The sequence below is a fragment of the Chelonia mydas genome, chromosome 2, assembly GCF_015237465.2.
Source record: "Chelonia mydas isolate rCheMyd1 chromosome 2, rCheMyd1.pri.v2, whole genome shotgun sequence".
Classification (NCBI taxonomy): Eukaryota; Metazoa; Chordata; order Testudines; family Cheloniidae; genus Chelonia; species Chelonia mydas.
This window is the reverse complement of record NC_057850.1, coordinates 176221350-176247670: the sequence shown is the minus strand read 5'-3', so window position 1 is coordinate 176247670 and position 26321 is coordinate 176221350. Positions and strand designations below refer to the sequence as shown.

At 40.4% G+C, this 26321-nt stretch overlaps 1 protein-coding gene across 3 annotated transcripts in view; it reads left to right on the top strand.

The window, feature by feature from the left end:
• AVL9 (AVL9 cell migration associated) overlaps window positions 1–24299 on the top strand; it is a 68380-nt gene extending 44081 nt beyond the window's left edge. Inside the window, exons 11-16 of one of the 3 annotated variants that reach the window (XR_006288879.1) lie at window positions 4935–5069; window positions 6370–6589; window positions 8839–8945; window positions 9910–9963; window positions 17253–17341; window positions 18306–24299. Coding sequence is in view for 2 of the 3 variants with exons in the window: in XM_037890094.2 (XP_037746022.1) it covers window positions 4935–5069; window positions 6370–6589; window positions 8839–8956; window positions 9910–9963; window positions 17253–17341; window positions 18306–18400 (711 nt within the window). In the remaining variant the exon portion in view is untranslated. Of the gene's footprint in view, window positions 1–4934; window positions 5070–6369; window positions 6590–8838; window positions 8957–9909; window positions 9964–17252; window positions 17347–18305 lie in introns of those variants that run through there. The other 2 variants (XM_037890094.2, XM_043540640.1) reach the window with 2 other exon arrangements.
• Window positions 24300–26321: the final 2022 nt, after the last annotated feature.

The window sequence follows — 26321 nt, the reverse complement described above, 5'->3', positions numbered from 1 at the left end:
AGGATGAGGACTGAGAGGTCAGTTATAGAGTGATTACTTTGTGAAAAGAGTTCACCAACAGGTGATGTGGTGTTTTTGTCTTTTACCATTTTCCTGTGAGAGTTCATTCGAGAGCTTAGTGATTGTCTGGTTTCACCCACATAGTTATTTTTATTGGGGCATTTAGTGCACTGGATGAGGTACACCACATGTTTTGAAAAGCATGTGTAGGACCGAAAGATCTTGAAAGGTGTGTTGTGGGGGGTGTTGATCAGTTGGTGTGTCCTGGTCTGTGAGCAGTTTGCTTCTGATGATCACAAGAGGGAGAGGTTGGGGGGTTGTTTGTTTGAAGGCCAGAAGAGAGGGCAGGAAGGATTTCTTCCAGCCTGGAGTCCCCATTCAGTATGGGTTGTAGTTGTTTGAAACCCCGTATGGGTTCCAATGGGGGGGTGGCAGGTGACAACTAGGGGTGTGTGGTCAGAGAGATGGTTTTATTTCTGTATTGAAACAGGTTCTGTCGGGGTATTTGGGTGACCTGTTCCATGATGCAATTTACTTCTCTGGTGGAATGTCATTGTTCTGTGAAGGCGATTTTGTGTGTGTTCAGGTGTATATCCCAGACTTTCTCTTTGGAGCATGTTCTGTGGTATCTGAGTGCCCAGCTGTAGATAACAGATTTCTTGGGGTGTGTGGGGTGTTTACTGGATCTGTGAAGGTAGTTGTGGTGATCCGTGGGTTTCTTGTACAGACTTGTAGAGGGTTCCATTGTTGAAGCTGATTGTGGTGTCCAGGAAGTCGATGCTGGTATGGGAGCATTCCAGAGAGAGTTTAATGGACAGGTTGTGATTGTCAAAGTTGTGGTAAAAATCTGAGTGAGTTTTCATTGTCTGTCCAGAGGATGAAAATATCATTGATGTATCTCAGGTATATCATTGGTTTAATGATAGACAAATGATATACCTAGGATACATCGATGATATTTTCGTCCTCTGGACAGATGACTGAATAAAATGGTAAAGGACAAAAATACCACATCAGCTGTGGGTTAACACTTTTCACAAAGCGATCCCGCTATATCTGATCTATCAGTCCCCATCCTCAAAGGAAACCTGCACAACACCTTCAAAAGACACTGGATTTATAGTTTATTACAAAAATCTATAACCCACTAATAATCCCCTGCGAACTGCTTTCCTCCCTGTGACAGGAGGGGTGTTAACAGGCGACTTCATCTTGAATGGTCCCTTGAAATATATGTTAACTACTTATGCTAAACAATCTGTTCCATCTTGTGTTTAGCTGTGATACTCTGAGTAAATTTCCCAGTCCAGAAGAAGAGCTCTGTGTAAGCTCGAAAGCTTGTCTGTCACCACCAGAAGTTGGACCAGTGAAAGATACTACCTCACCCACTTTCTGTCTCTAATATCCTGGAGCTGACACGGCTACAACAACAGCTTTGAGCAGGGGGTTGGACTAGATGACCTCCTGAGGTCCCTTCCAACTCTGATATTGTATAATTCTAACAATGCATACAAGCAAATGCAAATTCATGTTTACTAGTTCAATTAGAAATACCAGTTTAAAGGGGGAAATCAGTGTTTTTTTCATTTGGTAAAAGGACAAAATCACTAATGGGGGAAAAAAATCTTGATGATTTTAAGATGGGTTTTAAAATGGAGAACTAAACAATTTAAATGTAAAAAGAAAAGGAGTACTTGTGGCATCTTAGAGACTAACCAATTTATTTGAGCATAAGCTTTCGTGAGCCACAGCTCACTTCATCGGATGCATACTGTGGAAAGTGTAGAAGATCTTTTTATATACACACAAAGCATGAAAAAATACCTCCTCCCACCCCACTCTCCTGCTGGTAATAGCTTATCTAAAGTGATCACTCTCCTTACAATGTGTATGATAATCAAGTTGGGCCATTTCCAGCACAAATCCAGGGTTTAACAAGAATGTCTGGGGGGGTAGGAAAAAACAAGGGGAAATAGGTTACCTTGCATAATGACTTAGCCACTCCCAGTCTCTATTCAAGCCTAAATTAATTGTATCCAATTTGCAAGTGAATTCCAATTCAGCAGTCTCTCGCTGGAACCTGGATTTGTGCTGGAAATGGCCCAACTTGATTATCATACACATTGTAAGGAGAGTGATCACTTTAGATAAGCTATTACCAGCAGGAGAGTGGGGTGGGGGGAGGTATTTTTTCATGCTTTGTGTGTATAAAAAGATCTTCTACACTTTCCACAGTATGCATCCGATGAAGTGAGCTGTGGCTCACGAAAGCTTATGCTCAAATAAATTGGTTAGTCTCTAAGGTGCCACAAGTACTCCTTTTCTTTTTGCGAATACAGACTAACACGGCTGTTACTCTGAAACCTGTAATTAAAATGTAGCTGACAGTATGGTTTTTAATGTTTACCTTCCATCCTACAAAGGCACTCTCTCATTCAAGTTTAACTAATGAAATCAAAGCAGAGGACTGGAAATTTCAGATATATCAGTTTCTAGTGATGAGCATCCTTCAATAACGTCTAGATCGGGGTGGGCAAACTACGGCCCGCGTGCTGGGTTCAGCCCATCAGGGCTTTGGATCCAACCTGTGGGATTGCTGCTCCCGGAAGTGGCTGGCACCACGTCCCTGCAGCGCCTCAGGGACGGGAGGGGGCAGAGGGCTGTGCACGCTGCCCTCACCTGCAGGCACCGCCCCTGCAGCTCCCATTGGCTAGGAACGGAAAACTGCGGCCAATGGGAGCTCTGGGGGAGGTACCCACAGGTGAGGGCAGTAAGGGCCTCAGGGATGTGGTGCCGGCCGCTTTTGAGAGCGGTGCAAGGCCAAGGCAGGCAGGCAAGGAGCCTGCCCTGGCACCAGTGCGTGCTGCTGCCACCCTGGAGCCGCTCCAGATAAGTGGCACCGGGTCGGAGCCCGCACCCCAACTCCCTGCCCTGAGCCCCCTGCCTGCACCCCTGCCCTGAGCTCCTTGCCGCACCCTGCACTCCTCCTGCACCCCAACCTCCTGCCTTGAACCTCCTCCCTACACCCCTGCCTTGAGCCCTCTCCCGCACTCTGCACCCATCCTGCACCCAACCCCCTTCCCTGAGCCCCCTTGTACACCCCACACCCCTCCTCTACCCCAGACCCTTACCCTGAGCCCCTCCCGCACCCCAACCCCAGCCCTACATTCATTGCCCTGCATGCAATTTCCCCACCCAGATGTGGCCCTTGGCCCAAAAAGTTTGCCCACCCGTGTTCTAGATTGTCTACTCTGAGCAAACAATTTAATTTAACATGAAACTGAACTCCATTTTAGATCTGGCAATTTTTAAATCACGAATGGATATTTTTCTAAAAGATATACTCTAATACAAGGAAATCTTATGTCCTGTGTTATACAGGCAGTCAGACTAGATGATCACAGTGGTCCCTTCTGGCCTTATAATCAGCGAATCTCTTTTGATAGGATTATTTACTAGTTTGTTTTCTTGTTTTTGTTTGTTCCTTCCATACTATGGAAAGAAAGTTTAGTCCACCGGACCAAACTTGGATGAATGAGATTGTGCCGAAAGGTCATGAACGGGCTTAATTGGTAATGCATTTCCTAGTATAAAAGAGCACAAAACCACAAGGAAAAAACAGGTTATGGATTTTTGTTGCTAATTTTAGTGCCAGCTGTATAAGGTCAGATGCTCATGTCATTTACACCAGTGTAAATCAGAAGTCGTCACAGTTGCATGGTGAGTTTGGAATCAGGCCCTCTTTATTTTAAATGGCAAAGCATTTCTAAAATTTTACAACTCGTCTGGTGGTTAAAATTACATGACAATTAAATATTGCATTGTCAACTTCCTTAATATTATTTTTCCAGAAACCTAATACTCCAGGTTGGTGACTCTCTAATACAGGACTGTTATTCTCTGACAAAGACGGTTCTGTTTTAGATGTTAGTATTTTTCATCCGGATAGCAACCCCCGTGTTTAATCTAGAAAAAAGGAGTAGTTGTATTCCTTTCCTCCCTGTGTTTCAAATTGCCATGTACTGCATGCTGATATACATTCACTCTTGTTGTTTTGTCCAATATGCCTGTCGTCCTTCTGCTAGTGTTAGTGAATGAACTGGACAATGCTTTATGTAACTGAACAGCTGGAATTGGGCTAGAGTTTCAAGGGGTACATTGATTCTATTTTAAAATGAAAACTCTAATGCTTCCAGCTGTATCACTAAAATGTGGGTGTAACCTACATCAAAGACTTAGACTTTCTTTAAATAGCAAATTTTCCTGGAAAGCATTGGTATAATTAGTATCATAAGGACACAGTGGTTAAAAAGCACAGAGCATCGTCTTTTTCTCCTGCTGCTTTTTTTCTTTTAAAAGCAGGCATGCACATGCTCACAAAAAGTTATCCCTGGAGCCTGAAAGTCCCTGTCCCTGAAAAACATGGATAGCAACAGTGCAAGAGTCTCTTAACTGTCCTGGAAGTATACCTGAGTCCTGCCAGAAGAGACTGCTGTGGAAGAGAGGATAGTCTGCCTGTCCGTTCAGTTCTTGTCCTCTTTACTGTGCATGCCAAGGACACGAGAACTGGATTGAGACCACCAAACTCATTTCACATTTGTCAACTCTGTTACCATCTGAAGGATGTTTGGGCTGGATTTCAACCAGTCACCTAAGAGTGAAAGCCGCCATAAGCCATTACCAAGTATACGCCATTTCTGTGAAACCTGGTTTGCTTAATGTAGCAAAGCAACATCAGACTCCAGTGGCAGTGTAGCTAGGAACATGGTGCAGAGCAATAACCAGGCTTGTTCTCTCTGTGTGGGGGTGATGTTGCCTTTGTTTAGCTCTAGCTAGGACTGTGGAGGTGGGTAAGTACAGTAAGATTGGTTTTGTGGGGGGTGTTTTGCCCTTCCCCTTTTCCTACTAATTATTTAACATTTCCATTATCTTAGGGTTACCTTTGCTTGCCATACATGGCACTGCAACAACATCACCTCCTCTCTGATGTAACAGTTCGTGGCTTTGTTGCGGGAGCCACCAACATCCTGTTCCGTCAGCAGAAGCATCTAAGTGATGCAATTGTGGAAGTATGAATTCTCTTCTTAAAAACTTTTTAAACTTAAAAAGTGGTTGCCTTATGAACATGTTTAAGTCAAAATAAGAGCCTTTGTTTACTAATGAAGTTGTTAAATACATTATTTTTATTATTTGTATTGTGTTGGTACCTAAGAGTTCCAGTCATGGACCAAAACTCTACTGTCCTAGGCTCTGTACAAACACACAACAGAAAGATAGTTCCTGCTCCAAAAAACTTACCTGCACACTTTCTTTTAAAAGAGCTTTTGTCAAAAAACAATATGTACAAAAATATTCCTAAACTTCCAGTTAGGGTCACTGAAATTTTCTGTACTTTGTTTAAAGTGGACAACTGAACAAGTTTTTATGATGTGTGTTCAGTTACCTATCTATGTCCTATGCTATGGGCTTGTCTTTCAAAGGAAATTGACCGAATCACCTGTGTGTCCACACAGAGAGCTATTCTGGAATAGCTATAGTGCTATAGTAAATTCACACCCTATCTTATTCCAAAACAACTTCACTCTGGAGACAAGCCCTTAAATACAATAGAGATGGAAAAGTCTCACACCTATGACGTTAGAATTCTGTATACTTGCATTTATATAAGTTATTAAGCAGGAAACCTTAACTTCATTCACTTTCAAAAATATTAATAAGTTTCTGGTGTAATACATTATATCCAGTATTTACACTTTATAGAATATTTTTTAAAGCTCCATATGACTCCTTGTTAGTCATGGTTTATTTTTCTCATAGTGAACTTTCATGGCTGCCTAATAAGATCTTAAAAGTAAATGTTTATAATTGAGAAGCAGACACAGTTGTGATAACATAAATATGCTCTTCCTCAGATTTATTTACTTTATATTTAAGCGGCAATAAAAAATGCCCAAACAGAAAGCTGTAGATGCCCTAAGAATTAAGTTTACAATTGCATAATGTTGCACAATGACCACCCAACAACATTAAAAAATTATATGCAGGTAGCAAATTAACTCAGTCAGCCAATAAATCAAAGTCTCAGAAAATAATCTCTAGGAACATACTCTATAAGAATGTACCCAAAATCCTGACAAAGAGCTTCCGCAGGTTTTGCCAGGAAGTTCATCAAGTTCAGGCTACTTCAGACCATCATCTCATATCATGAGAACAGTTGAAGCATAATTTGGTCATCAGTTTCTCCTTACCTGTGGTTGTGGTTGTGGTTATAGGTGCGGATGACTTACTCATTTGACCAAAAATAGTACAGGTTATGTATGCTGAAAGTCTTATTTAGACTGTTTCCCCCCTTGGGATTATTTCAATCAGATAGAGGAAGCCCTTGTCCAAATCCATGATCCAGAACTCAGGAAGATCCTGAACCTCACAACTGCTGACCTGAGATTTGCAGACTACTTGGTGAAGCATGTAACTGAGAACAGGGATGATGTTTTCCTCGATGGCACCGGTTGGGAGGGAGGAGACGAGTGGATCAGGGCTCAGTTTGGTGCCTATCTTCATGCATTGCTTGCTGCTGTGCTGCAGCCAGGTAAATTCTGGTAGCCTCTTTAGGGGCTGAGGTGAGGATGGGCAGGGGAGACTGAATGCATAGTAAACAATTGCTCCATTGCATTTTCAGCTTGGCTCATACTCATCCTTTATCTCAGTTGAAAATTTTCTTTTTTTTTTTAATCCCTTGACCATCTTCATTAATTTCTTGCTTTATTCTATGTTGTTAACTCTCAATGATTTAGCGATTATTATATTCCCCCTTTGTTATCTTCTTTTGGGTATTTGTGTTAATTTCCATTACACTTTCCTCATAAATAGAAGTACTTGAAATGTATACATGCAGACATCCTGCTAATTTAGGGTCTCTTTGTGGATTTTAACTATTCCCAATTGTTTATGCAGAATTTAAACAGCTTTTTCTCTGAATCTTTTAGGAAAAGTTCTGTTTGCCCAGTATTAATCCTTTTAATTGCCCTCCCCTTCATAATTATTCTCAGTAGACTGCCTGTCAACCAATTCTGTGTCCATTCCATGATATTCCTGAGCAAACACTGTATCAAGCTTCACTTCAAACATAGATATATTACATTCTCTGTGTTCTCTGTATCTCCAGCTTTGTACTTTTATTTAAGATTACTAACTGTTTGTGGCATAACATGCTTTTCATGAACCCCATGATAGATTTTACTTTTCCCTTTTGAATATTCTAGATTGATTTTCTGTATTTGTAAATATATTGCTAAAGGGTCATTAACATAATACACCAGTAGTATATGATGGTTCATTAATTCACACTTTAGTAACTCTCAGCTTCACCCTCAAATTGAATTTGCAGTTTAATGTAGTACAGTAAAGCAGGGTTCTGCTGTTAGGGCAGAGGTGGGCAAACTATGGCCCGCGTGCCACATCCAGCCCGCAGGATCCTCCTGCCCCGCCCCTGAGCTCCTGGCCCCGGAGGCTAGCCCCTGGCCCCTCCCTGGCTGTTCCTTCTCCGCCGTAGCCTCAGCTCACTGCGCTGCCGGCGCAATGCTCTGGGCGGCGGGGCTGCGAGCTCCAGGGGCAGCGCAGCTGCAGAGCCCGGCCTGAGCTGGTGCTCTGTGCTGCCCGGTGGCGTGGCTGGCTCCAGCTGGGTGGCGTGGCTGTAGTGCCGCCAGCCACCGGTGCTCCAGGCAGCGTGGTAAGGGAGCAGGGGGGGTTGGATAGAGAGCAGGGGAGTTTGGGGGGTGGTGGTCAGGGGACGGGGGTGTGGATAGGGATCGGGGTGGTCAGAGGGCAGGGAACAGGGGGGTTGAATGGGGGCAGGAGTCCCGGGGGGGCAGTCAGGAATGAGAGGTGGGGTTGGATGGGGCGGTGGGGGGCAGTCATGGGACAGGGGGGGTTGAATCGGGAAGGAGTCCCGGGGAGAGGCCATCAGCAGGCAAGAAGTGGGGGAGGCGGGGGCTGGGCCACGCCTGGCTGTTTGGGGAGGCACAGCCTCTCCTAACCGGCCCTCCGTACAATTTCCGAAACCCGATGTGGCCCTCAGGACAAAAAGTTTGCCCGCCCCTGTGTTAGGAGAAGATCAGTACAGGTGATATCATGTTCTTTGACTTGTTTCCTGCTGTCGGGTAATGCCTTGCAACAGAGCTAGGCCACTTACCTTCACTTTCAGATTTTCATGTGGTGGCACAGTGCAGTTTGGGTTCATTATATGGGGATGTTTAACAGCTTGATATCAAAAAATCAAAATAATTTTATTCATATTGATATTTTTTAAAAAAAAACTAAGTTGTATCTAAACTAAATTGTCAGTATCCAAGGGGTAGCCTTGTTAGTCTGTATCCACAAAAACCATGAGGAGTCGGTGGCACCTTAAAGGTGAACAGATTTATTTGGGCATAAGGTTTTGTGGTAAAAACCCCACTTCTTCAGATGCATCTGCGGTTCTTCAGATGCATCTGAAGAAGTGGGTTTTTTACCCATGAAAGCTTATGCCCAAATAAATCTGTTCGTCTTTAAGGTGCCATCGGACTCCTAAGTTGTCAGTGTTCCTTTAAATGAATTTCTTGGTTGTCTGAACTCCATTTTCCTTTCCTTAACTCTTTGTGTTGGGCAGTGGCATTTTTTTAAACCCAGAATAATGAGCTTGTTGCTTTGCTAATGTTTATGGAACTGGAACCCTGTGTTCTCTGGTTGACAAGAATCGAAGAAATTTCTATTTTCTTTCAAAACCTCCCTTTCATTTCTTCTTTTACATCCTCCGTGCATTGCTACAGGTTCATTCACCTTCTGTCTTTTATTAATCAGATAACGAAAAGATATTGTCGGACTTTGGAACAGCCTTTGTAGCAACTTGGAAAAATACACACAACTACAGAGTATGGAACAGCAACAAGCATCCTGCTCTTGCAGAGGTAAATTCTAGGTAAGAAACCAAGTTCAGAAAAAAGGGGGGAAATAAAGAGTTTATTGTGCTGTTCTTATATGGAATCAGAGCGCTTTTGTGTGGGATGTTACAAGGTTCTCTTTCATTGCTCCTCCCTACAGCCTATATGAGGTAACTCTGGGAAACTTTGAGATATTCAGGACTGAAATGCTATAAAGTTTCTGGAGGTACCTCCTTTTCTCCAGACCAGGGTGATGCAGCCTCTCTCATTACTAGCACCTGACTCAGATTGTGGGGCATAGATGAGAAGAAGCTTGCTAAAGCTCTGCCTGAAAACAGAAGTGAAGCTGGTAGGAAGTCTCTGAATAACTTTGTGAGAGTTGGCTGTCCTCCTTATGGGGGAGGGTAAGTGTGCAGAGGCTTCATCCACCTTTCCTTAGAGGTTTACAGTCTGCTGGTTCCTGTGCATTTTTGGTTGCATCTATTTTCCAGGGAGTAGTAGTGGCCAGGATCATCATTTGACAGCAGTGTTGTTGGTTCAGAGGTTGTATTCTTTCCTTTTTAAATGTAGACTTTGCCATAGTTTTTAATGCCTTGTCAGTTTAAAATTGCACTAGTTAAACCTAGACTCCATATGTTGCATTGGCTGTTGTTTGAGTTCAGTTTATGGCATTTTTTTTTTTTTAAATCTATGAAGCCCTACATGGCTATCCAAGACACCACTTCTCTCATTATGCCTCATCTTGTCAGCAGGAGGATTGTCTCAGCTGCCAGCTTTTATGAGGTTTGAAAAGAAGATGAAACGTGTAGTTTGTAAATGGATGGCAGATTACAGGTGATTCGTCAAAATCCTACAACTGAATCACAACTGGGACATGTATAACTAGATATTTTCTTTGTTTCAGTGGAGGACAACCAGCAAATAAAACCATTCTGTTTTTTCATTATGGAAAAAATGGCAAAATTAAAACACTATATTTTTCCCCTTCCAGCCACCCATTCCAGGGCCAATACTCTGTATCAGACGTAAAGTTAAGATTATCACAGTAAGTATATAATACTTTGATATTTTATTGTCTGTTGCTAAACTGAGAATATGTAGATAAATCGAGATTCCTTTAAAGATACGGGAATTGACCCTCTTTGTGAAATTATATGCTGCACTAAACTAGCAACATATAAGGATGTATACCGCAAATTAAAAAACACAGTAAAAGAACTCAAAAAGAGCCACATTGGCTTAACAACCATGTAAAAGAAGCAGTGAGAGATAAAAAGGCATCTTTTAAAAAGTGGAAGTCAAATCCTAGTGAGGTAAATAGAAAGGAGCATAAACACTGCTAAATTAAATGTAAAAATGTAATAAGAAAAGCGAAAAGGAGTTTGAAGAACAGCTAGACAAAAACTCAAAAGGTAAAAACAAAATGTTTTTTTAAGTACATCAGAAGCAACCAGTGGGGCCCCTGGACGATCGAGACACAAAAGGAGCACTTAAAGACGATAAAGTCATTGAGGAGAAACTAAATGAATTCTTTGCTTCAGTCTTCACGGCTGAGGATGTTAGGGAGGTTCCCAAACCTGAGCTGTCTTTTGTAGGTGACAAATCTGAGGAACTGTCACAGATTGAAGTGTCACTAGAGGAGGTTTGGAATTAATTGAGAAACTTAACAGTAACAAGTCACCGGGACCAGATGGCATTCACCCAAGAGTTCTGAAAGAACTCAAAATTGAAATTGCGGAACTATTAACTATGGGTTGTAACCTGTCCTTTAAATCAGCTACTGTACCCAATGACTGGAGAATAACTAATGTAACGCCAATATTTAAGAAGGGCTCTAGAGGTGATCCTGGCAATTACAGACCGGTAAGTCTAACGTCAGTACCGGGCAAATTAGTTGAAACAATAGTAAAGAATAAAATTGTCAGACACATAGAAGAACGTAAATTGTTGCGCAATGGTCAACATGGTTTCTGTAAGGGGAGATCATATCTTACTAATCTGTTAGAGTTCTTTGAGGGGGTCAACAAACATGTGGACAAGGGGGATCCAGTGGACATAGTGTACTTAGATTTCCAGAAAGCCTTTGACAAGGTCCCTCACCAAAGGGTCTTAACGTAAATTAAGTTGTCATGGGATAAGAGGGAAGATCCTTTCATGGATTGAGAACTGGTTGAAAGACAGGGAACAAAGGGTAGGAATAAATGGTAAATTTTCAGAATGGAGAGGGGTAACTAGTGGTGTTCCCCAAGGGTCAGTCCTAGGACCTATTCAACCTATTCATAAATGATCTGGAGAAAGGGGTAAACAGCGAGGTGGCAAAGTTTGCAGATGTTACTAAACTGCTCAAGATAGTTAAGACCAAAGCAGACTGTGAAGAACTTCAAAAAGATCTCACAAAACTAAGTGACTGGGCAACAAAATGGCAAATGAAATTTAATGTGGATAAATGTAAAGTAATGCACATTGGAAAAAATAACCCCAATTATACATACAATATGATGGGGGCTAATTTAGCTACAACTAATCAGGAGAAAGATCTTGGAGTCATCGTGGATACTTCTCTGAAGACGTCCACGCAGTGTGCAGCGGCAATCAAAAAAGCAAACAGGATGGTAGGAATCATTAAAAAAGGGATAGGGAATAAGACTGAGACTATCTTATTACCCTTGTATAAATCCATGGTACACCCATATCTTGAATACTGCGTACGGATGTGGTCCCCTCATCTCAAAAAAGATATACTGGCATTAGAAAAGGTTGCCCCCCCCTTCATAATCTCTTTGCTAAAATGAACAGTCCCAGTCTTTTTAATTTCTCCTCATATGGAAGCTGTTCCATAACCCTAATAATTTTTGTTGCCCTTCCCTGTAACTCTTTCAATTCTAATATATCTTTTTTGAGATGGGGCGACCAGAACTACACATAGTATTCAAAGTATGGGGATACCATGGATTTATATAGTAGCATTATGATATTTTTGTCATCTTATCTATCCCTTTCCTAATGGTTCCTAACATTGTTAGCTTTTTTTGACTGCCGCTTCACATTGAGTTGGATGTTTTCAGGGAACTATCCATGATGATTCCAAGATCTCTTTCTTGAGTGGTAACCGCTAATTTATAGACCCATCACTTTGTATGTATAGTTGGGATTGTTTTTTCTAGTATGCATTAGTTTGCACAAATCAAGTTTGAATTTCATCTGCCATTTTTTCACCCAGTCACGCAGTTTAGTGAGATCCTTTTGTAACTTTTTGTTCTTGGTTTTGGATCTCATTGTCTTGAATAAATACCTTGCAATTTTGCCACCTCACTGTTCACCCCATTTTCCAGAACATTTATGAATATGCTTAACAGTACACATCCCAGTACAAATCCTTGGGGGACCCTGCTATTTATCTCGCTTCATTGTGAAAACCTGACCATTTATTTCTACCCTTTGTTTCCTATCTTTTAATCAGTTACTGTCCAGGAGAGCACCTTCCCTCTTATCCCTGACTGCTTAGGTTGCTTAAGAGCCTTTGGTGGGGGACCTTGCCAAAGGCTATGCCTACACTGGAACATAAATGCAGAGTTCCAACTCGGGCTCAAACCTAACCCCCCTTCCGTCTACACACATATTGGACCCAGGACCCTACAGGGGTCTGAGCCTGAATCAACATCGTGCCATGGGTTCAAGCCCTATTGCTTTGCAGTGTAGATGCAGCCCCACTGGACTCGTGCTCTTAGAGTCCACCAAGAGTATCCCACAGGCCAAGTTCCTTTGTCCTCTGGAGAGTCAAGTTTGATGGACAGTCAAGTTTTCCCACTCTGCACCACAAACAAAGGGCTACAGCGGCTACATTCTGGTTCAAAGAAGTCTGGGATATGGGTGGACTTGGGCCCACATAATACTGTGTAGGTGCTGGAGCCCCATGCTAGAACCCAGAGTTCACCAATTCATAACTTGGGGTTACAAATGAGCATAGGTGCTAAAGCCTTAAGTTAACAAACCCAGGATCTGCTAACTCAATTTCTACTAACCTTGGGCTTACATTACAATGTAGACATACGCTGAAAGCCCAAGTATATTATATCGACTGTATCACCCTTGTCCACATGCTTGTTGATTCCTCAAAGAATTCTAATAGATTGGTGAGGGATGATTTCCCTTTACAAAAGCAGTGTTGACTCTTCCCCAGAATATCATGTTTATCTGTATGTCTGATGATTTTGTTCTTTATTATAGTTTCAACCAATTTGCTTGGTACTGCAGTTAGTTTTACCAACCTATAATTGCCAGGATTATCTCTGGAGCCTTTTTAAAAAAACACGTTATATTAGCTCTCCTCCAGTCATCTGGTACAGAGGCTGATTTAGGCTATAGGTTACATAACACTGTTAGTAGTTCTGCAGTTTCATATCTTAGTGCCTTCAGAACTCTTGGGAGAATACCACCCGGTCTTCGTGACTTATTACTGTTTATCAGTTTGTTTCACAACCTTCTGTAATGATACCTCAGTCTGGGATAGTTCCTCAGATTTATCACCTAAAAAGAAAGGCTTAGATATGGGAATCTCCCCCATGTCCTCTGCAATGAAGACTGATGCAAAAAAATTAATTCATTTAGCTTCTCCACAACAACCTTATCCTCCTTGCATGCTCCTTTAGCACCTCTGTCGTCCAGTTGTCCCACTGACTACTGCTCCTGATGTACCTAATGGTTTTTTGTTTTGTTTTGTTTTGGTTTTTTTGCTGTTAGATTTTGTGTCCTTAGTTACTTCCTTTTCAAATTCTTTCTTGGTCTGCCTTCTTATACTTTACACTTGACTTGCCAGAGTTTATGCTTCTTTCTATACTCCACACTAGGATTTGACTTTTTATCTTTAAAGGATGTCTTTTTGCCTCTAACCATTTCTTTAACTCTGCTGTTTAGCCATATTGGATCCTCTTTCTCTTTTTTATTATTATTATTTGGTGCAAACATTTAGTTTGAGCCTCCATTATGGTGTATTGAAATAGTCTTCATGTAGTTTGCAGGCATTCCACCCTTGTGACTGTTCTTTTTAATTTTTCTTTAACTGTTTTTCATTTTTGTGTAGTTCACCTTTTTGAAGTTAATTGCTACTGTGGTGGGTTTCTTTGGCATTTCTCCCCCATACGAATCTTAAATTTAATTATATTATGGTCATTATTATTAAGCAGTTCTGCTATGTTCACCTTTTGGAGCAGATCCTGTGCTCCACTTAGGACGATACTAAGAACTGCTTCTCCCTTTATGGGTTCCAGGACAAGCTGCTCCAAGAAGCAGTCATTTAATATGTCTAGAAATTTTATTGCTGCATCTCTACTCGAGGATCATAGTTGAAATTCCCCATTAATATTGGGTTTTCTACCTTTGTATCCTCTCTAATCTCCCTGAGTATTTCACAGTCACTGTCACCATCCTGGTCAAGTGGTTGGTAGTATATTCCTACTGCTATACTCTTATTGTTCAAGCATGGAATTTCTATCCATAGAGATTCTATTGTAAAGTCTGACTCATTTAAGATTTTTACTTTATTTGACTCTATGCTTTCTTTCACATAGAGGGCCATTCTCCTACCAGTGTGACTTACTCTCTCATTCATATATATTTTGTACTTGGTATTAACACATCTCACTGATTATCCTCATTCCACCGAGTTTCCATGATGTGGATTATATCAATATCTTCATTTAATGCCAGGCACTCTCGTTCATGCGCTTTAGTACTGAGATTTCTATAATTTGTATACAAGCATTTGTTCATTTTGTCAGCATTCAGTTGCTTGCCTTTATATGTTATATATATAAATGAGACTGTTTTGTTTGACTTTTCCTCACTAGCTCCTACCTGTACTTTACCAACTTCTTTCCTATCCCCTTTACTAGGTTATAGAATTCCCCCTTCAGTAAATGGTAGGAGAGAGGTCCCTGAGGCAGGGCCGGCTCCGGGCACCAGCTTTCCAAGCAGGTTCTTGGGGCGGCATTCAGAATAGGGCGGCAGACGGTGTCCTGCGGCAGCAATTCGGCGGCAGGTCTGCCGCTGTTGCGGCAGCAGCAATTCGGCAGCGACTGCTTGGGGCGGCAAAATTGGTAGAGCCACCCCTGCCCAGAGGACAAATTTAGGCTGCTAGGTAAGAGATTAAAGCCCAGGAGCTCCATGGTAGCACTCTCTGAAACGCTTCCAGTTCCATTCACAGGGCCAGAAAGACAGGCAAAACTACAGGGTCTCAATGCATGGATGAGACGATGGTATAGGGAGGAGGATTTAGGTTTATTACAGGAAGGATGGGCTCCATCTAAACCAAAACGGAACCAGATTGCTGGCATGTAAAATTAAAAAGGTCATAGAGGAGTTTTTAAACTAAGAGCTGGGGGAAAGCAACAGGTGCTGAGGAACACACAGTTTGGGTGGAGACATCCCACGGGCTCCTCCCCAGCACTGCACAGAAGGCTGTCTAAATGTCTCATGAGACATGCAACTTTTTTGCACCTGGTAGGCAATTTACTATGTTGGTCTCCTGGTCATCACAAACCCAGCTATCTTTATTTCTAATAATTGAATCCCCCCTTACCGTTACTGACTCTTCCTAGTAGCTGGGGTTCCCTCCCCAGGAGGGGTATCCTTAGTGGCCTGTGTTTAGAGTGTTTGTTAGGAGTATCTGCCTCTCATACTCAGTCTCTAAACTCCCTTGCAAAACTCCCGTTTGCTAGCTCTTCTGGTTGCTTAGGAGCTGGCTTTTTAAACCCCTGTTCTCCTTGAGTTAGCGCCGCCCTTCCCCTCCCGCCCCCCTTTAAGGGATCCTAACTGGGTTAGGGATCTTAAGGTAAGCTGGAGCCTCATTAGTAAGCTTTCAGCCCTTGGCTCAGCAAGTGTATGGCAAGCAAGCAAGCACACAACAAACAAACTCATTCAAGGGTGTCTCATCCTTCAGCTGGAGAATTCTCTTGTTTGCTGCTCTTGTTCGCTAGCTGTCACTCTTGTCACTAAAGTTAGCAGATGTGACTTTCTAAGAAGAGGGAGAAGATCTATGGAGGTACAAAGGTATCATTTTTACAGTCAATTTTTTAGTGTAGAAATAAAACCTGACTTCAAGGGACAGCTCGAGAGAGAAAAGGTTTGGTCCTTGTTGCCTGTGCTCATCGTAACAGTGGCTAGGTTTCCATGATGAAAACTGAGATCAGAAACCCATTTCACAAAAGCTACCTTACCATAATAGCAGTTGCTATCAATTTCAATTTAGACCTTGTTTTAGCCTGTAATCTGGAGATAAATCTTCTTGTAACTCCTTTCTAATCCCCAAAGCCATTGGTGTCCCCTTTTTTTTTTGATACAATTTTATCACCTAAACTTTTTTTTGAGAGGAGACATTAACACTTTGTGAAACTCTAAACTGAATTTAAGGGGATCAGTAGTCCTTAAAGTATGATTCTAATGAAAGAAATATTCTTGCAACAACATATTTATTCTCCATAAGTGACAGTGCTGTGAAAAATGCTCACCTTATCAAAATTAGACTTTGCTAATCCAGCCCAAACTGGTAACTGAAAAGAATCTGCTCTTTATCCCTTATACATCAACAATAAAGATTTAAGTTATTTGACAATTTGCCTGGAAGTGTTTTAAGTGGAATAGAACGCAGCTTGCTTTACTATAGCTGTATTGTTGAAGGTTTTGATACGTGTACATATATATGGAGTGGATGAGGAAACTGACGTTTTTATTTGAATGTTATATTGTAAAACCAAATGAGAGGATTTTACAACTGCTGCCATTTAAAATGAATAGAAACGAATTGCTTTATGCTTTTTTTTTTCCAGTGATAGTAACATAATTCTCCCTTCCTTGTTTGAAAAAGCATGAAATGAAAGGCATATTTGTTCAAAAAGTGGATTCTTATTGATAGAATCACAAAATAAAATTAACAGTTCTTCTGAATGGACAAAGCAATGACAAACATTCAGAACCAGCCCACCAGCCACATGCTTTTTAACAAAACTTATAGACTAAGGGTAACATTTTCAGAGGTACCTAAATGTAGATGCTGTAAAATTTTGTCTTGTAATCTACAACAGAAACACTTCCCACAAATGTCTTCGGGTCTTACACCAAAGAGCACAGTATGTTCCATAATGATGAATCTATTGTCCCCTTCCTCCGCCATGCCCAACACACATGTTTATGTGTGTAACTGGTCTGTGGTGGAATGAGGAGATAGATCTGAATCTTATGAGCTTGATTATACTTAATTGATATTTTAGACTAAATGTTGTCCCTTGAGCTGGTAGTGAGTCAGTTGACTAATGCACTTGCAACATTTCTCGTGCTTAGCTCTGTCCAGAACAGTGAACGTGGCAAGAAAATTGGAACTGCCATGGTCAATACCAGCCGGAATGTTATGCAAACAGGAAAAGCTGTAGGTAAGAAATTTGTCTGTAACCAGGTTGAAAGCATGTGCAGCTAGCTAGATACTGCAAGCATGATATGCCATGGTTATTTAATAATAGTGTATTACATTTCTATAGTGCATTTTATCCTAATGGGCTTTACAGATATATCTACCCACCACAGAAATGCAGCCACCTCTGGCCGGGGGGAGGCGGGAAGGCTGGCAGACAAGTTAATAATTGGGACACAGCACAATACACAACAATAGGACAACAGGATATTTTAGATAAGGACACCGGAGTAAACTTCTGTTTAAAATCCAGGCTTTGCCCAGAGTAGATATCTGTTTTTTAAGCTTTCAGATGAAAGATTGTTCATCCTCAGTAAGTGCCTAAACTATTAAGCCATACGCTCCAGCAATAACAAATTATTCTCATTTTGTGTTTCTCTGACAGTGCCTGATCTAAAGACCATTGAAGTCAATAGAAAGGCTCCCATTGACTTCAGTGGACTTTAGATCAAGTCTATACTGTTTTGATTGTCCAGCATGACCTCATCAAGTGGTGAAAGAGAACACAAGGCCCCCAGTTAAGGAGCTTCATAAGTGCTTGTTCTCTTGTGGCTTTGCCAAAGTTCTTGAACTGATTATTCAGAATGGAAGTGATCTGCCTGATCCCTCTTTCTCTCTTGGAGCCTCTGCTGCTACTGTTCTGAGATGAACTTGGGCCCTGAGAGCCTTTCGGGCTGGGACCTGAAGAGGCAACTTAAAGACTATAATTATTGCTGGTTAGCACAAACCATTTCTTCTAAGATGCCATCTTTAAATTCTTTGAGTGTGTCTGGGTATTTACATTTTAAGTTGCAAATTAAACCACTGAGGTGTTTGTAATCATTCTGTGCTGTCTTTTATATGTTATGGTGTATATACTATCTAGAAAAATCGTATTACACTTTCATGAGTAACTTTTTTCTCTTTTTTGTTTGTTTATAATGCAGGTCAGTCAGTAGGAGGGGCCTTCACAAATGCAAAATCAGCCATGTCTTCGTGGCTTTCCACTTTTACCCAGTCAACACAAGGCCTCGGGGACTAAAAGTAGAGTCTGAATACAGACTTTGCACTCTGCTGTTGAGTATTTCAGTTGTATCAGTTTCTCTCAGCTGTACAAAGACTGCTCCAAAATGAGGTATGGAGACTTCTTAGTCATGGAGGACCAAAATGCAGTGTGTTTGTTTACAGAGAAAAATGGAATGGTTACCCTTTGGTTTTACTAGAAGTATGAATGTCTCCAAACAGAGCATGAAGAATGGCATGTAAAGCTCTTTCACAGTACATTGGTTGTGTTTTTAAATGACTACTTTTGTTTAAATCTGAGCCTTTATACTCTAGCAAACAGGGTTTGTTGCAAGCAAAATGATAGGTTTGAATTCAGATTTGTACATTTTGGATGGTGATGATATCTATGTAAATTAGCTGTATTTTACAATTCAAATAGTCAAACATTTGCTGTAATGTTTGTTAGGATGAAGCAGTATAATAATGCTGATTCACATTTTAGGTTGGATCTGAGGGCATGTCTGTGAACTTAATGATGCAAGCCACATTGAAACCCTTCTTAGTTAAGCTTGCTTTAAGTTCCAAACTAAATTCAACACTGGTGTAGATTGAGACTGTTTCTGATTTGTGACTTTCTTTCCCCCCATCATATACATGTATTGTATTCATCTGTATCTAACTTTCTTCTCTGGACCTGCAGACGTGAGAGAGTAGACAATTGTGTAATCAGTTTTTTTTATATTGTCCTCACTCATTTCATAGGGCAGAATATAAAATCTCTTTCCTAACACTGCATAGTGTTGCCACCATACTTACCCTAGGACATAAGAGAAATTCCAGCTGAAGAGATTTATTTACATCATTCTTTAGGGAAAATGTCAACAAAATAGTTGGTTCTCTGAGATCAAAAATTAGAGCCATAGGCAACTCTGTGCAGACCTGCTCTATTTATGAATACAGTTTGTGTGTGTGTACGTACATACATACTGTGTTAAAATTGTCCCTAAAACTAACACAGTAGTTAAGAAACTCTTGAATTCTTTTTGTTGCAAGGCAGGCCATGAAGACCTTCTGAGTAAAAATTGGCCAGGTAGAGGACTCTTTCATTTAGTCAGGGAGTATCCATTTCACAAAACTGTTTTTGCATGAGGAAAGAGAGGCCTCTATTTTAAAAATAACTGAAATAGCTGAGTCACAATATTAAATAAGATAGCATAGCTCTTTGTACTACTTAGTGTGATACTCCTGTATTTTGTATACACTCTGCATGTGTTGTAATCTGTATGGGTATTTATCCTAAAACTGGAGCATTTCCTGTTCTTCAGACCTGAATCTTTACTATTACTTCCAATGATATATGCCTGCTAGAACCTTGATATGATACCTATTAACATACTTTCAAATTTGTATTTTCTAAATTATAGTAACAAAAATTCCCACGTTAAATAGTGAAGAGATTCTCATAGCATGAAATCATGACACCACAAAGATCAGTGGGAGTTTTGCCATTCTCTTCCAAGGGGCCAGGATTTCCCCGCACATTTATCTTGGACATCCCTACTCTTGTAGTTCTGTAAGGAGGCATGGGCTGAGTTGGTTGGAGCTTCCACGAGCTTTTCACCTGTCATTTTTTGGGGTTAAACAAAGAAAGTATCTAATGCTCCTTATGCAACTCTTTACATAAGGAATTAAAATTAATAACTTCTGTCTGAAAAGCTGTTGAAAGCCATGCTTTCATCGACCAGTTACTTTTCCGCCAACTTCTCTGTTCCAGTGTTATTGTTGTCATTCTATCTTTAGCTTTGCTGCTTCCCTTTTAACAGTCTAAAATAACATTATAGCTTTTTTTTAAAAAAAAAGATGATCAATTTTTTCAGCTAAATTACAAGTAGAAGAGCCATAGATTAAACTGAAAGCTTACAGCTACGTGAGTAGTTTCATTTGAAAAGCAAAGCAAATAATATCTCTAGAAAGCTGTACAATTTGTTTTTTTTCTGCTTGTCACACCAGCAAACATCTACCTTCTACTGAGATACAACTGGCACATACAAATAAGTGTAAACTTTGTTGCTTTCAGACTGTATATATAAATTTTGTTCTGTAACTTCTGCCGCAGTATTTGGATATTGTTCAGCTCCCTGTACCCTCTTGCTTTCTTTTGCATTATTCAGTCTTCCCTTAAAAGATGCTTTTATCTTCATAGAGACTGGGGCATACCCTATGCCACATGCATATCTCTGATAGAGTTAGTTTAGGTGTGTGATCAAAAAAGCTTTTCTTGGTTCCTAATTAGTGTCTACAGAGTTTTCCAGTTTAGGCTGGAGATTAGAAAACAACAATTTGCTATTGGGAGACACTTTTGTGAAGCAGTAAACAGTATGTATACTGTTGGCCTGTCTCTCTCGTAGTTGAACTTTTTCTGATAGTAAAGGCAGTCTGTGGCCTCTGGAACTTGAGCACCTCTGGGACCTTGTGTTGACCACCTCTGGGACTTAAGCATTCTAGTGCAGTTTAGGCTAGGAGCTTGGCAAGTAGCTAGGATTTACAGGTACAAAGCGTAGAAACAGAGGCACTCTTCTCTGTATTTTTTTTTTTAATACCCTTGTGTCTCTCTGCTACCCCTCCTTCACTTTTCTTCCTTCTGACCCAATCCCGTGTCTCCCCTTCCTCAAGAACAGGGGCTCAGAATGTCTGAGGACTGCTCAGAGCTCTTTATTCTGTGTTGTTTCTGGTCGATATCCTCTGCAACAGCAGGCACATGCTGCTGTGTAGTGGGACTTGCAGTGCTCCAGGATCCTGCTGTCATTAGCAGTCATTGTCTAGGACAGGTGCTCAAAACAGCTTCCCCCTCCCCACAATCTTGCCAGAGTTATGGGAATTAGGGGTACAGGCTTCATCAAGAGTATTTTCCTTTCTTCTATCCCTCAAAAGTTGATCCAAGATATAATACTGACAGCCTTCATTTCTGCCCCTAGGGTGAATGATGCGTAAGAAATAGGAGGAAGCTATTATAGTATATATATATTTTTAATCCTCTTTCAGATGAGCTTCCTTCTAGCAATTTGGACAGTATTTTCAGACTTATTGCAGTGGGTGTAGGTGAAGTGATTATTAGCACGTATTCTCATTTGAACAGCCACCTTAATTCCTTCTGGGCAGTAGAGCATGCAGCCACCAAAATTAACAAACTATACAAATGAATAAGTCCTTAAGCTTTCTTAAATTAACAGTTGTAGTAACCACTCTAGTAAATCTTAGACAAACTCCAAACTGTGTTTCCACCCTTCTATTTATTTACATGTCTTAAATCCCCAGTATGAACATAAAACCAGTCCAAAGAGACTAATGAAGTGATACCTCATATTGAAGAGCTGGAGTGCCATTTCTTCATTACCTGGTTTCTGGGCCACAGTATAACTTTGAAGACACTGCTCGTAATGACTGAGCTGTGACATTGTCATTTAGCATGTCTGGATGTCACTCCACGGTTTGGTGGCTGTCTGTGATTCCCCTCCAACATTTTCTCTCTTCCCACTTCCTGGCTATGTGAGTGCTCTTGTATGTGCCAAAAAGCATGGGGAGCTGTCCTGGTGATCAGACCTATAGGATATATGTGAATCACATACAAGTCCTAAAGAGAGAGACTGAGTACCACTGACAATGAAATTCTGATGGACTCAAATGTTCACCTTTCTTTCATCAGTCACTTGATGTCATAACTATAAAATTTTTGCACATCTGACATTAGATCATCTTAACTGTTACTCCATTTTAATAAATAGCATTTGAGAATCAATCTTCTAGTGCAGGGGTTCCCAAACTTGTTCCGCCGCTTGTGCAGGGAAAGCCCTGGCGAGCCGGGCTGGTTTGTTTACCTGCCGCGTCGGCAGGTTCAGCCGATCGTGGCTCCCAGTGCCCGCGGTTCGCTGCACCAGGCCAATGGGAGCTGCTGGAAGCGGCGTGGGATGAGGGACGTACTGGCCGCTGCTTCCAGCAGCCCCCACTGGCCTGGAGCAGCAAACTGCGGCCAGTGGGAGCCGCGATCGGCCGAACCTGTGGACGCGGCAGGTAAACAAACCGGCCCGGCCCGCCAGGGGCTTTCCCTGCACAAGCGGCGGAACAAGTTTGGGAACCACTGCACTAGTGTATTTCCCTCATTTCACCTTCTACAGTGTTTTAAGCATTGTTGTAATTTAAACTTAGTGTTTTACCTAAATAAAAACTTCTGATTTCAGCCAAAAAATTATTAGCAGATAAACTGTTCTATGGAAGTATTTAATTGTAAAAGTGAAAGTGTAAATGGAATTTTTAAAAATGAAAACTTAGTATTTGATAACTCTACACATGAAAAATCACAACCAGATATAGTATATATGTGTGGCTTGGAAATAAATATATCAAGCCTGTTTAAAAGCTTTTACTGTCTGCTCAGAAAGCTGTTTTATTGGAAGAATTTATAAATACCTATAGATAAGTCATTTAATGAGATTAATACTTGGCACACTGATAGTTGTCCATCATTCAATGATTGATCTTAAGCCATTAATCTCTGAAACTGGTGAAATATGAAAATCAACATTAGTTTTACTGATTATTCTTGTAATATCATAATGAGGCCAACTTGTGAGAAACTGTAGCTTATAGTCCATTTATACTAACTACTTGGTAAGAGATTGCTTTTGCAGATTTGGGGTAATAGGATAGTTCAGTGTGACTTATTTGAAATGTAAATACTTGTTTCATCTATTTGTGAGCTAGTATTTTTTTCCCCAAGTTTCCAGAAGTGACTGAACTGTTACATCTCGTCAAGAGCTTTCCACTGAAGAGAAGTAAAACAATTTAAAACTAGATACAGCCTCCTAAAAGTTAACTTTAAATTAAACAGCCTCATAAAAATGTAGAGATTATTAAGCATTTTAAATATCTTGTCAAATGCAGGAGGCTCCAAGTGACTCTTGGCAATCAGTACAACTTGCACTGGGTTGGCAGCAATAATGTTCTTCCCCCTCATTTGCTTTATGTAACATTAAGGGTGTCTTTTTGTTGTTGTTGTTAATTTCTTCAAACATGCTAAAGACTCTGATCAAGGTAAATCTTGAAGCCATTCTCAAATATATAGAGTTTTGATAAGTAATTCGTTCCCATTAGGAAGGGAAAGAAAATAACTCCCTTGAATAACAACTTCCAAATCAAAGATATGCATGCATAAATAAGTCTAATATTTTGTAAAATGGTGTTGCCTTTGTATTTGTCTACCTTTCTACTGACTCTCTGAAAGAAAATATATATTTAAACTGTGTAAATGACAGGGTTATAGCTGTTTTTTAGTATATTTATAACTGATCTCTTGCATGTATTTTTCATTATTGCACATTTCAGAAATGTAGAGAATGTGCACCTATCCATTTCAAGCCAGAAAAAAATTCTGCACTCCATTACAATTCCCAGTATTTCAAGTTTTCATAGAGAGTCCCTTCATAGAGATATGATAAAGTGCTAAGTTTTTTTTAATGTTAATATGGAATGGAAATTAACAAAAAGGCTTAAGTGATTCTCCGGTTTTTACTGTTTGAATTTCTTCTTTTATTTGTTACCAGATACACAGGAAGTAGTTTATTAAAGAAACATTCTGCAAATTGTTAAGAATTCAAAGTCACTGAACAACTGTCAATTTAAATCTGATCACTTTATTGGGTATAAAGCAATGTGTGCTGTAGTATGAACCAGTTACCATGCATAACATCTGATCATAAAACAGTTTAGTATTCTTTGCTGCTATTGTAATTTTAGCTAGACAGTTTGTCAAATCCTTTACCTCTGACTATTTTAAAATCAAATCATTGCCTAAATCATATACTGTGTTGAAATGATTCCATTGTATATTTTGTTCTAAAAGTGATAGAAAATAAAATTGTTCTGTTTATGCCCTTCTTGAATACGTTTTACTTGTATTTATGAAAGCACATGTTCTTATAGTTCAGGTATAATTACTGTGTGTCTTTGGCAGTAGTACAGGTCTTCTGTTAAATCTTCTTAACTTGTCTGAGTCTACAGCTTACCAAGGAAATAGTTTCTTTCTGGAGCCAGTCCAGCATGAAGAAAATTAAATTTTTACTAGGAACTGCCACCCAGCCTCCCTCCCCATGACTAATATCCTGTTGTAAATGTTTAGATTTCTGATGTTGTGTCTAAAGTTGACTGGAGCAAAGTACCTGTCTTCTAAACTTTAGTGTGCTGGTCTTTCCTCAGCTTTGCCAGTAATGGCAAAAAAGAGGTTAAAGATGACAGATAGGAGCCAGAAATAATGCCTGGCGAATCTCCAAACGTAAGCATGTAGTTGTCTTGCTGTCAGTGTTGAGCTTTAGCTTACTCCAGTCAAAGTTAACCTTAAACCTCAGATGAGATCTACCTCTACCACCACCCATGCCCACATATATTTATTGAAAAAACACCGTGCAAATGTTAAACTTCAGTACGCTTTGGGATCATTGAGTAATACTGTCATTGGGTATCTAAGGTAACTTGCCTGAGGGTATACAGAGCTGGGATTAAAACCCATCAATACCTGGTTTCAAGGCTTTGCTCAGTCAGCACATCAGAGTTACTCATAGAATGGCAACTTTCTTCTTTTACAGCTGAATAATTTACTAGTTTGTATTTTGCAACTGCTGTGGTGTTTAGATAATGGTATTTGGCTGCATCTGTTCAGTACATCTAGTGCTGTGTAACATCTGACTTACGTTCTTCAGACGACTTAGGGAAAATGAACCATGCATGTAGTACCCCTACTAAGCAGATGCTATTTGACTGGATATTCCTGACTGTGATACGGTTTTATATATGTACATATTTTAAAGCACTAGCTCACTTGTGTCTTCAATTGAATAGTCATAATTTTGTTCTACATTAAGAAGTGTGAATGACACTTGAGTACTCATTTGCTCAAACAAGGGGCAAGTAAACAAATTTTGCATTACAAATAACACCAAACCAACCACCAGGTTTGCTGAGCTTAAGCACTACCATTATCTGTACCATTCTTTTTGCCATCCTGTCTCTCTCAGGGCACAAGGAAAGGAGAAAGCATTCATCAGTATTTCCATTACTTCATTCTATTGGCTCATGCATCCACCCTTTCAGATCGTTTGCCACTGGTCCTTTATCTTTCTCTCAAATCTGTTCTCTCCTCCTGATCCTGAGATCAGTGTAGACCCAGACTATCCCATTGCCTGCTTTTTCAAACTCTTGGTCAGTCCCATAAGAATCTGCCTTTAGGAAAAAGAAAAGGAGGACTTGTGGCACCATAGGGACTAAAATTTTTTTGAGCATAAGCTCACAAAAGCTTATGCTCAAATAAATTTGTTAGTCTCTAAGGTGCCACAAGTCCTCCTTTTCTTTTTGCGAATACAGACTAACACGGCTGCTATTCTGAAACCTTTGGAAAAGTACCTGACAAAGTGAGTCTGAACTTTGTTTTATTAAACTGACACTAGAGATGCATACATACCTGTAACATCTGTAGGCCCCTTTAACTGTGCTCAGCCAGCCAACCGCTCCTTTTACCACAACAATAGGCTCTTTTAAATAAGACCTGTCTTTACTACCTAATAGCATTGGACTCCTGGTTAAGTACAATAGGAGAATGTTAAAATCATTTGAGCCAAATTAAATACAAAATTTCATATCTAGTCAATTGGAAAAAGAGTTTCAGGTAGTACTGCTGCCCTACAGTTCCACCGCTCCTAGAATCACCATTTTCAAATTGTCTTGTCCCTGTTGAATCCAGATAAACAAGGGGAAAACTGGCCATACACATGTGCTGTTAAACTAGTAAAAGAGGGGAAAAAAATCTAGCCTCATGGTTAAAGTAATCTTTTTTTTGTTAAGCAACAATCACTGGCAAGTCTTTGAGATGGTTTTGGGTTTTATGTAGTGGGTATCCCATGACGAGATTACCA